This window comes from Lipotes vexillifer, unplaced genomic scaffold (genome assembly GCF_000442215.2).
Source record: "Lipotes vexillifer unplaced genomic scaffold, Lipotes_vexillifer_v1.1 scaffold860, whole genome shotgun sequence".
Taxonomy (NCBI): domain Eukaryota; kingdom Metazoa; phylum Chordata; class Mammalia; order Artiodactyla; family Lipotidae; genus Lipotes; species Lipotes vexillifer.
The window spans coordinates 982,253-993,611 of record NW_006789568.1 but is presented as its reverse complement, the minus strand read 5'-3'; the positions used below and the strand labels follow the sequence as shown (position 1 = coordinate 993,611).

Here is an 11,359-nt window from a genome sequence, read left to right as displayed (position 1 = left end):
ACCCTCCGCAGGGTCAAACTCTAGGCAACAACACAAAATGAAAATTTTGTCCTACGGGACTTCCTGGGGAGGGCCCTTCCCATTGACGCTCTCCGTCCCACTGCGAAGCCGCTGAATGTTTTTATTGGTTGAGCAAGATGCCAATCGCCGAGGCGGGCTTTCCATTGGCTTCAGAGAGGGCGCTCCGAGGCTAGAGGGAAGGAGAAGGGATCAGGAGCGGGAGCTGAGGGGAAAGAGGCCGGTCCGGGTCTGGACGCTGCCGCTGCTCGCCCGAGGTCTGCAGGCCGGGCTGCGGCTCAGTCCTCGGCTCCTGGGCACAGTATACGAGGCTCCGCCGGGCCAGCGTGGGAGAGCCGCAGGCGGCGGCCGCCGCATCATGTCAACCAAGGACGAGCGGGCCAGGGAGATCCTGAGGGGCTTCAAACTGTATCCTCCCGGGAGCGGGGCTGGGCCGGGAGGACTTGGGAGGCGGCCGCTCGCTGAGGAGACCGGCCGGGGGCGGGCCGCGCCAGGTGGGCACCCGAGGAGAGGGCGGCGGGAAGGGAAAAAAGGAACGCCGTCCCAGGCCGCCGGCGGGACCGGGCGCGGGAGGCGGGGAAAGGGGCGTCCGGAGGGAGGGAGGGGAGGTTGATGGGAGCCCCGTGGGTAGAGGCGGAGGAGCTGCGGAATTGGGCTGAGAGAGGGGCCGGGCATCGGAGACAAGTGTCGGGAGGCGCGCTTGGGTCCGAGAAGAGAGGCCGGGAAGGGGCTGCGGCCCGCAGGGGAGGGCCGAGGGGGCGCGGTGGGCTGGCTTCGAAGCCTAGCTGCCTCTTTGGCGGGAAGCCCACCAGGGCAGCAGGGAAAAGTGACTTGGAGCGAGTGACCTTGTGTGGGACAAATGCAGGCGCTGGTGTTGAACTCTCTCGGGTTCTCCCCTCCTACCCCACCCCCACCCCGGTCTTGTTTCCACAACTTCTCTTGCTCACTTGTGGCTCTTTCCAGGGTTGGAGCGGAGGAAGGTGGGGAGTGAGAAGTCCGAGGTGGACCTCATCTTAACTCTGTCTTGGCCCTTGGAGGCACTGGACGGTCGCTGCTTCTCCCTCAGCTCCTCAGTTTTCTTTCCAGCGAAATGAGAACCCTAAATTTGTGCGTGCGAAGCCTTGAGGAGTTACGATTTTGCACTGGGACTCCTGGCAAAGGTGTCTGCTCCCTCGATTTTGTGTGGTTAACGCGTAGACATGGTGGAGCTGTCCAGCAATTATTTGATGACGTTGGGGACACGGTAGCATTTAGCAGGTATCGAAATCATTGCCCCAGGCCTGTGGTGGTGCCGCGGGTGCAACGTTCTCCCCTTCCGTAGTGAAGCTTTGTGTTTTAATGGAATGTTAATCTGTGACCATATGATGCAGACGAAAAAACGCAATCTCGGTCATTCCAGTCTTACAATATCCTGCTGACCTTAATCTCTTCTTACATCTATGGCTACAAAAAACGCAATCTCGGTCATTCCAGTCTTACAATATCCTGCTGACCTTAATCTCTTCTTACATCCTATGGCTACAGTATGGAACACTCTTATTCGTCTCTCAGTGACGATGTAGGGTTCCTCTCCTGGAGGTTTCGTCAAGCACCATTCTCTGAGCTGCCAGTGTGTTTCCACAGTGTCCATTTCACCCCTGCAAATTTTAATTGCTTTGTCATAATCAGAAACCAAGTTGGTAGTAAGTTTTAGAACACAACAGCAAAAAAGTTACAGGAAGTTTTGGATGTACAAATGAAACTTTTCAAATGGAAGCCGACCTGCTGTGCTTTTTTTTTTTTAAGGGAAGGCCTTTAAAAAAGGCCTTTACATACTGCCATTCATGATGAACTTTCAGTACTTTTATGCAGTGATGTTTAGTAACAGCCTCTTTTATAGCTCCATGTACCTTCCCGTGTTTCTCTTCATAATAGTGCCTATAAGTAGATAGGCATGGCTGAAGTATTAAAAAAGCTATGACATGGATTTTATTTTTCCCTTAAGTAATTTATATTATTACTTAACGTTTATGCTGTAAACAGTAAACTGGAGACTATGGAGAATTGAGAGATTTCACAAGCCATGTTTTTGTCTGGAGTTAACATTGTTGCTGAAAGTAAGAGTCTTTTTAATGGCTTTTGAACACCCCAAAAAGGGAAAGTTTGAGCTTCTCACCTTCAGTCTTGTCTCTTGAACTTTGTTCAAGAGACACTTTGGCTCTTGAGAAAGAGGCTAATGGACAAATATGGAAAAGAATAGAAAGCAGAATCTGTGTCGTTTAGTGCATCAAGAAACAGGTTTTCAGGGAAAATTTGACCTGGGCTGATTAAATCACAAGGGAAGCAGCCACCAAAAAACAGTTAGCATGGGAGCAAAGGAATGCTCATCCTCTGGTGGCCTTTATTGGCATCTGAGAATTAAGAGAGAAAAGGAAAGGAGTTCTAGGATTTGTTACTACCTTCAGGAGAAAATAAAATTAACATTTTAGTAAGAAACTACCTGACTATTGTCCACCTTTTATTGCATAAATTGTTTTTCTGAACTTTCACAGCATCTGTTTCTGAAGAGTTTTTACTACAAAAAGAAATCGCCGTTTTATTCTTCTACCAACAATGTTGATAATACTCATTTGCCACATTGACTATGTTGGCCTTTTTTGTTTTTGTCAGTTTGAACAACAGATGACATCTTGTTTTAATTTGTATTTTCCTGATGCCTAGATCCCTGGAGAGGTCATATAGGATAGTGGTTCAGTGCTATACTGGCCTGTAGAGCTATACTGTCTGCATTGAAATTCTAGCCCTGCACTCCTGGTTGTGTGTCCCTGAGCAGCTTCTTTAACTGCTGCCACAATTTCCTCCACTGTAAAAAGGGATAAAAATAATACCTTATCTCCTAGGGTTGTTGGGAGGATTAAATGAGTTGATATCTAAAGCACGTAGCCAAGCTCCTGATGCCTAGTAAGCATTATGTATTAGCTATTATGGTTGTTGTTGTTGTTAGTAGAGAAGTCACGGAATCTTCTGTTTGGCCATTTCTTTTTCTTTGTGAATTGCTTGTTGATATTGAATTGTTTATTTTTCTTACTGCTTTATAGGTGTTCTTTCTTGTAGTATCAATCCTTTGCCTCTATTGTACGTTGCACATCTTTTCTCTCAATGTATTGCTTGTCTGTTTTTTGTTGAACAGAAATTTTAAATTATCACTTCAAATTCATCAATATTATTCACGTGGCTTCTGAATTTTGTGTCTCGTTTAAGAAGACCTTCCTTATCTTCAGGTTAATTAAATAGCCTATGTTTTTTTCTCTTTGTAATGTTTAGCTCTTTAATCCATCTGAAATGTATTTACACAGATGGTATGTGGTAGAAATCTAACTTCCTTTGCTATTTGGATAGCCAGTTAGTTGCCCACTACTGTTTCCTAAGTAGTTAGGCCATCCTTTCCCCTCTGTTTTGAAAGCTATCTTTGGTGTCAAATACTAAGTCTCCATAAGACATGGGTTTATTTTTGGAATATTTCTGTTTCATCGGTCTGTTTATCTCTTCCCATTCCTTTCCTGTACGCATTAGTTCAATTATTATAGTTTTATAGTATGATTTAGTACAGTTTACAATAGGATTGATATGTCATGAACAGAGTTATGTGTGTGAAGTCATATTATAAGTTCCTTGTAAATATTCATGCCCTTTTTATACAAATAGAAGCTTGCCCATATGCCCATAATAGATACTCAGTAAGTATGAATAACATACTTCATAAATCAGGGATAGTCTTTGTGTCTGAGAGAATTCAACATAAACTTTTGTATTTGTCGTAAGTCTTTTCAAAAATAAAATATTAAAAAAAAATTTTTTTTTTTTTGGCCACACGGGCTTGTGGGATCTCAGTTCCCTGACCAGGGATCAAACCTGTGCCCCCTGCAGTGGAAGCTCAGAGCCCTAACCACTGGACCGCCAGGGAATTCCCAAGATTTCTTTTTCACATCATCTTCACCCCACTGCTTTTAGCTCATACACATTAAGAGTCTTACATTTCTCTCTTGTTTGTTAAAAACATAACATTTTGTAGTTATAAACTAAAGTTGTGAATGAAATATTACTTGAGGAACAAATATGATTCTCCTGCAGAGTTTTGAATTTGAGTATTTTAAGTAGCTGATATGGAGATTTTGTTTGTAAATCCTGTGTTCCCCATTTCATTCATTCAACAAAGGTCTTTCGGGAGACTTCTGAACAGGCACTGTGTGCTTAAAGGACATAAAAATGAATGAGTCACAAACCCTTCTTTTCAGAAGTCTAACCATCTTTGTGTCTGTTTAGAAGGGATATCTTCAAAAGCAATGCATTTTTTAAAATAGTATTGAATTTTTCTTTTACAAACTCCAGCTACCTAGAAATGACCTTTGTTAATATTTCAGTATAGCCTTCTGATGTACCTAATGTTTAATGTGTTTCCTCTTATTAAAATGGAATCATAAGTATTATTTTGAAACTTTTAAACTTAATAAATTTACCACGTTCATAATTTTCGAAGATAGTTGCTTTCAGTTACTTTCAGTGACATAGATTTGTCACTGAAAGTCTTCTTATACTAGTTTTCTAGTATAGGCTGTAATGCCCTGTTCAGCCTGTTCAAATTACTTTTTCCTCAACATAAATCCATAATTTTATTAAATTAATACCAAGAAACTGACACATTGCCATAAGAAAGGATTATGCTTTTATGATTTCATTATTTTTGATCTATCTGGAATTTGCTCAGGTATAAGGTATGAAGCAGATTTAATTTTTTTAAAGATTAGCTAATTGTCTCCATTTCTTTCTTTACTTATACTCCAGATATTAATATAATATCCAGAATATAAATGACTGCCTGCAAATCAATAAGATAAATACTTAACTCAAAATGGGCAAAGGATATGAATAAATAGTTCACAGAAGAAAGATGCAAATGACCAATGAATAAATTCAGAGATGTTCAACCAACCCTATTAAAACAAGAGACTATCCCTTTTTTCCCAATTAACTGACAAAAATTTAAAAGATTGTTAATATTCAGTGTTGGCAACTATTGCAGAAAAGGGATGCTTCATTTGCTCTGTGTGTGTGTGTGTGTGTGTGTGTGTGTGTGTGTGTGTGTGTGTGTGTGTGAGAGAGAGAGAGAGAGAGAGAGGAGACCTTTATGGAAAGTAATTGATATCTATCAAAAGTTTACGTGTAAGTGCAGTAAAGCAGAGAGCTGTCATCAGTGGACTCTAGGTTCAGACTTTATTACCCCCACCACTGTGACCTGAGGCAGAGCACTCAAACGCTGAACCTCACTATCCATTTCATTTCTTTAGAGGGTTGATATGAGGATTAAATGAGACTGCATATAAAATTCTTAGTACAGTGCCTCACACAGTAATAAATGTTAACTGCTGTATTTTTTTATTAATACTTAATATTATTAACGATAATAATAGCGTTAATATTTCTGTAAAACCACTTATTTTTTTGAGGTATAACCAATGACTTCATGCTATTATTCTCTTTCTAACTGAGCAACTGTAATATCTGTTTTGCCTCTGAAGAAATTATTCAGTTGAGAAGCATTGATGTGTACCTAGTGTTTAGCTTGTTTTCTAGCAACTAATCACATTCCAATTTATGGCAGGTGAGCAAAAAAAGAACCAGTTTGGCTCAGAAGGTTTCTGAAAGCACCTTTCACTTGTGTTCTTGCATTTCCTCTCCATAGTTTGCTCCTGGATCTCCCACATTCTCTTTCTCACATCACCTTGATCTTTAACTTTACCTCCAGTCAAAAATAGGTGGCTTTACATCTTCTATTCACTTAGATTTCCTTGTTAAGAATAGTAGACTGTTGAACTTTTCTTGAATGTCAGTATTGCCTAAGAGGTGCCTTGGCCAAGTGTTAAAAATGAGTCTGGGGTTTATAATTCCTAAAATACAGTTTTTATCTTATCAACCCAAATTTTGGGAAAGCAACCAAAACATACCACCCATACAGCCAATAAGTACACAGATTGTGTTGATCACAGATTGTCTAGTAATAGACTTCATGTAGATTATGATCAGTAGTTTGTTCTCCAGAATCCTCCTGCATGGGCTCTGAGAAGTTGTTATCATTATCCTGAATGGATTAAATGACTATAACGTCCTATTGATTTTGTTATTTAGGATTTTTAAACAGGAATTGCTGCTTTTGCATTTGGGGGAGGAATTTGGAATATAATTAGATACTTATGGTCTTCTTCAGACCTTCTTAATTTCTTTCCAGGATTGTGTTTCTAGTGAAATATTATATTAACCTCTGGAAAAATGGAAGAGAATATGGTAAGACTCTCATGGAAAATCCTGGTTGTATCATCACTATATTTGATAAAGGACTGTCAATAGGGCTGAGGTTTGCCAGCTAGGTCCTTATTAGGCTTGACCTCACTTTTGCCTCACAGGCTTCACTTGTCAGCACTCTGCATCCACAAATCCCCATATTAGAGGAGGCCTTGACTTCTTAAAGTATGGACCTGTCCCTATTCCTGAGCTTTAGCATCATAGGAAGATATTGTAAAGGCAAGGCCATCTTTCTAGTAATCTGACTGTTCCAACCATTGCTTGAATGCTTAAAACTCAAATTATCAAGATTTTAGGAGCAACATTCTTCTTTTGCTTTTGATCTGCTGATAATTTTGAAGCTGAGAGGAAAAGCAAATATATTTTCTTATAGTCCAATATCCATAAAGATCTCAGTGGATTGGACTAAATAAGCACACTGTTTATAGAGGAATTGCTTAGGCTACAGTGGCGGGGAGGGGTACAGCAAAGTGGAACTGGTCCAGAGGAGAGGCATTTGAAACATGTCAGTAAAATAACTGGAGAACTGAGGAGGATTAACCTGAAGACGAGTTGGACAAAGGATATGAGTGTCTAAAGTTTAAAAAACTGTTCTAGGGGCTTCCCTGGTGGTACAGCTGTCAAGAATCCGCTTGCCAATGCAGGGGACACAGGTTCGAGCCCTGGTCCAGGAAGATCCCACATGTCACGGAGCAACTAAGCCCATGCACCACAACTACTGAAGCCTGTGCTCTGCAACAAGAGAAGACACTGCAATGAGAAGCCTGCTCACCGCAACAAAGAGTAGCCCCCACTCGCCTCAACTAGAGAAAGCCCGCGCGCAGCAATGAAGACCCAATGCAGCCAAAAAAAAAAATCTGTTCTCAAGAAGAAAAAGTAAATGTGTCCTGTGTGGCTCTCAGAGGATACAAGGTTAGAAGTTACAGGGAACAGAGTTTAGCCCAGTTTTAATAATTAGAGTTACCTGAAGAAACAAATTGTTTCAGAAAATATTTTAAGCACCAGATGGATGCCTGTCCATCAGGAGTATTGAAGAAGGAAATTATGTATGCATCAGATAAGGCATTAGAGTAGATAAACTCCAGAAGGACTCAAATCCTTTCAGCACTGCAATTCTTTGATTTGGTGACAACCTTTCTTAGTTAACAAGGACTCTTTTCAGCAAATATTTCTGTTAAGGTATGTACTACACCTAAAATAGGCAAAACATTTTTTTGTGTGATTTGATATAATTAAAACATGATATTGTTTCCTTTTTGTTTTTCAGACAACTCTTTTTAGATTAATACTACTTAGTATTAATGATGTATTTTGTTTAGTGCATTGCGGATCCACTGATTTCAAAGTTAGGGAGAGCAATTTTTGCCTCTGAATTTGGATAAAGTCTAGAGAACTAAACATAAATAGCTCTAATATAAATAACACTTTAAATATAGCCACAAGAAGAAAGGGGTTAGCCTAATAATATTTGACATTCTTGTAGTCTTTTTCAATTTTTCAAAGCACTTTCACATATTATTACATTATTACAACTCTGCACATTATTATCCATACTTTATAAATGGGGGAAATAAGGATTGACAAGGTTGTCACTCAGATAAAGTCAGAACCTTAATTTAAACCTTGGTTTGTCTTTCTACAAACTACTGCTTTCTATAGTATACCATGATTCCTCTCTGGAGAATTTATTTTTGTTACCGTATTATCGATTTTGAGTTTTAAAATTTTCCTCAGTGTTTAAGTCACAGATTTATTTTTCACTTGAAAATTATTCTCTTCCATAGTGATCACATCCGCTATATTCTTCTTTGTTTTTCCTCAACTCTCAGATACAGAGGGCAGGATTTGGCTTGGGATAAGGAAGAATTTTCTAACAATTAGAGTTAGCTGAAAAAAAGACATTTTCCAGAAACTATTTAAGCAGCATGTATTTTTCTGCTAGGGCTGCCACAACAAAATGCCAAAATACAACAGACATTTATTTCTCAACAGTTCTGGAAGCTAGGAAGTCCAAAATCAAGGTACTGACTGATTTGATTCCTGGCTTACAGATGTCCACCTTCTCCCTGTGTCCTCACATGGTAGAGAGTGGATGGGCAAATTGTAGGAGTCATAACTATTATACCATGTGTGGCACCGCTACCTGTCTGACTGTTCTACTTGGAAAGGGTGGTTCATAGATCATTGCAAGGAAAAGAAAAAAAAATTTTAAGGGACTAAATGTGAGAATCAAGCCTGATCACTTACTTTCATGGAATAAGAAGTAAGAGATTTAAAAGCCTTTGCTTTTGAGCCACCTTCTGTGAGAAGGATAAAGGCAGAGGCCTTATTACTGCTGCCACTTATCTGGTGGTTCATTCAGACATGCGTTAACAGGGTCTATAAGTGGGTCTATAATTTGCTAAACCCAAGAGATACGAAATGATAAGCCAGTTTCTATATCCAAAGAACTTTTATGAGGGAGGGAGGGAGAGACAGAGACAGAGATGATAACAATAACAATATAGTGTGATAAGTGCCTAGTAGTATGAAGCACTGTGGAACCTCAGAAGGAATGTGGGACCTGCTGCTGGAGGCGCTCTGGAAGACTTCAGAATTGTCAGTTGAATTGCACCTTGGGATGATGAGTAGCTGTTGAGCAGTTTAATTTTAAAGATACTGGGGAGGACTTCCCTGGTGGTGCAGTGGTTAAGAATCCACCTGCCAACGCAGGGGACATGGGTTTGATCCCTGGTCCAGGAAGATCCCACATGCTGTGGAGCAACTAAGGCCGTGCACCACAACTACTGAGCCTGCGCTCTAGAGCCCGCAAGCCACAACTACTGAGCCTGTGTGGCACAACAGTAGTTGTGCCACAACTACTGAAGCCTGCACACCTAGAGCCCATGCTCCGCAACAAGAGAAGCTACTGCAATGAGAAGCCCACGCACCACAACCAAGAGCAGCCCCCGCTCGCCACAACTAGAGAAAGCCAGCGCGCAGCAACAAAGACCCAACGCAGCCAAACATAAATACATATATAAGTAAAAATAAAGATACTGGGGAGTAAGAGAGGAAGGAAGGTGATGGCATGAAAAATGAGGGAAGAGAGGGTTTCAGAGGGGAGTTGGGGTCAAGAATGAGGAAAAATCAGGATCAAAAACAAGTCCTTGAAATTGCTGGAAATTTCATTCACTCATTGAATATTTAAGACTACTGAAAGTCCCATAATACCTTGTAGGTCACTGGTGATCTTTTTGAGAATAGCAGATTTTGAGAATAGTAGCTATTTGGGGAAACAAATTAACTATCATTTGCCAAGATTAAAAAATGGATACTAGATGAGGAAATAAATTCAGCAAGAATAGATTGCTCTTCCAAGAAATCTGGTTACTTGAGAAAGCAGAGATTAGGGGAGTAGGTAGAGAGATTTTACTAAAGGATGGAAGTCACTTATTTAAGCTTATCCAGCTTTGTGCAAGTTGCTTAACACCTGTAAAACAAAGATGCTTGCTCTGTCTGCCTTACAGAGGTGTTATGAAATTTGAGTGGAATAATATATGCCAACTAACTTTAAAAACTATAGCTCTATAGATGTATTATGCTTACTATAACATTGTTAAAATTATTTATTTATCTTTGTTTTGAAGTTCAGGGTTGCTTTCTATTTTGCAAATTTGTAGGTTTCAGGTTTCGGGGTGTTGATAAAGCCAGAGTCTTAGTGATCCTTTTTTTTACTCCAGATTAGACATCTGAAATGCCTTTTTCACAATTCTGGGAAGTAATTATGGCTGTTGGAGTGATAGCAAAATAAGCCCCCTAGGGCTTCCCTGGTGGCGCAGTGGTTGAGAGTCCGTCTGCCGATGCAGGGGACACAGGTTCGTGCCCCGGTCCGGGAACATCCCACATGCCACGGAGCGGCTAGGCCCGTGAGCCATGGCTGCCGAGCTTGTGCTCCGCAACGGGAGAGGCCACAACAGTGAGAGGCCCGCGTACCGGACAAAAAAAAAAAAAAAAAAAAAAACCCCCCAAATGACACTTACGCTTTTTAAAAAAAAAAAAAAAAAAAAGATGGTTGTAATTTGAGGAATTTGATTTCTCAGTACTGTAGCAGTTTTAAAGCTAGGTAAAATTCAGGATCTCCGAATGTGGATTTCAATAGGATTTAAGGTAATATCCCCATTCCTCTGAATAATGTATAAGAAACAGTTGCTGATCCTTTTGAGAATGCACCTTAGGAAAGTGCCTTCTGTTATCTCTTCTTCGATCAGGTGGTTCTGGGAAGCAAATAAAAATGCAAAGGGAGTCTCTATGAATCTCTTTGGTTATGTCTATTCTAGTTTGTTTCTGAGCAGTTTCAGGCACATAACTGCACATATATCAGTAGAATAATAGACCTACTAGAAAAAGAAAGGTTTGTTTCACTGTTTGACTTTGCTAGTGAGAAGACTGTGTTATGTTTCAAATAGCGATCTTTTTCTCATTACTAAATTTCTTGCCTCCACTGTTTCCCAGACCAGTTTGAATTTTGATTGTATGCTTTCCAAGCATAGTACCTCTGCCAGGGCCGGAGTATTATTTCACAGGCATATCACCACTGATTACAGTGCTGCATATTATGTTTCAAGGATACTGAAACCAGGTTTCTCAGGGATCCATTTATATTTTCTCACCTTGTCCCCATAAATAGGAAAAATACCACAGGGAAAAATCACTGGGAACTTACTGGTCAAAGAAAGATGTTTAAATGCCCATCAATTAGAACTGGTTCTTAAAATATACTAAAAAATAGGATGCTCTGTATAACCAATGCCAGTGCAGGAGGAGCCTAAGAGGAGGGCTTTGATATTTAAGAATTAATGAAAGTGGGAGTAGGAGAAGGAAGTGAGTTCAGAGAGTGAACAAGGAAGAGAGAGTTTGAGAGGGGAGAGATCATAAAGGCAGAGTGTTAAAGGACAGAGAACAAGAACAAAAAGAAAAAAACACAACCAAAAACTAGGTAAGCAGAGCCAAGAAAGGCATTCCT

At 40.5% G+C, this 11,359-nt stretch overlaps 1 protein-coding gene across 2 annotated transcripts in view; it reads left to right on the top strand.

Annotated features, from left to right (window-relative positions):
* The first annotated feature begins 169 nt into the window (after positions 1–169).
* The window catches only part of PDE6D (phosphodiesterase 6D), a 52,805-nt gene continuing 41,615 nt past the window's right edge, over positions 170–11,359 (top strand). For both annotated transcript variants that reach the window (XM_007462748.1, XM_007462747.1), the window contains exon 1: positions 170–426. In XM_007462748.1, coding sequence (XP_007462810.1) covers positions 377–426 — 50 coding nt within the window. In that variant the 5' untranslated portion in view covers positions 170–376. The remainder of the gene's footprint in view (positions 427–11,359) is intronic.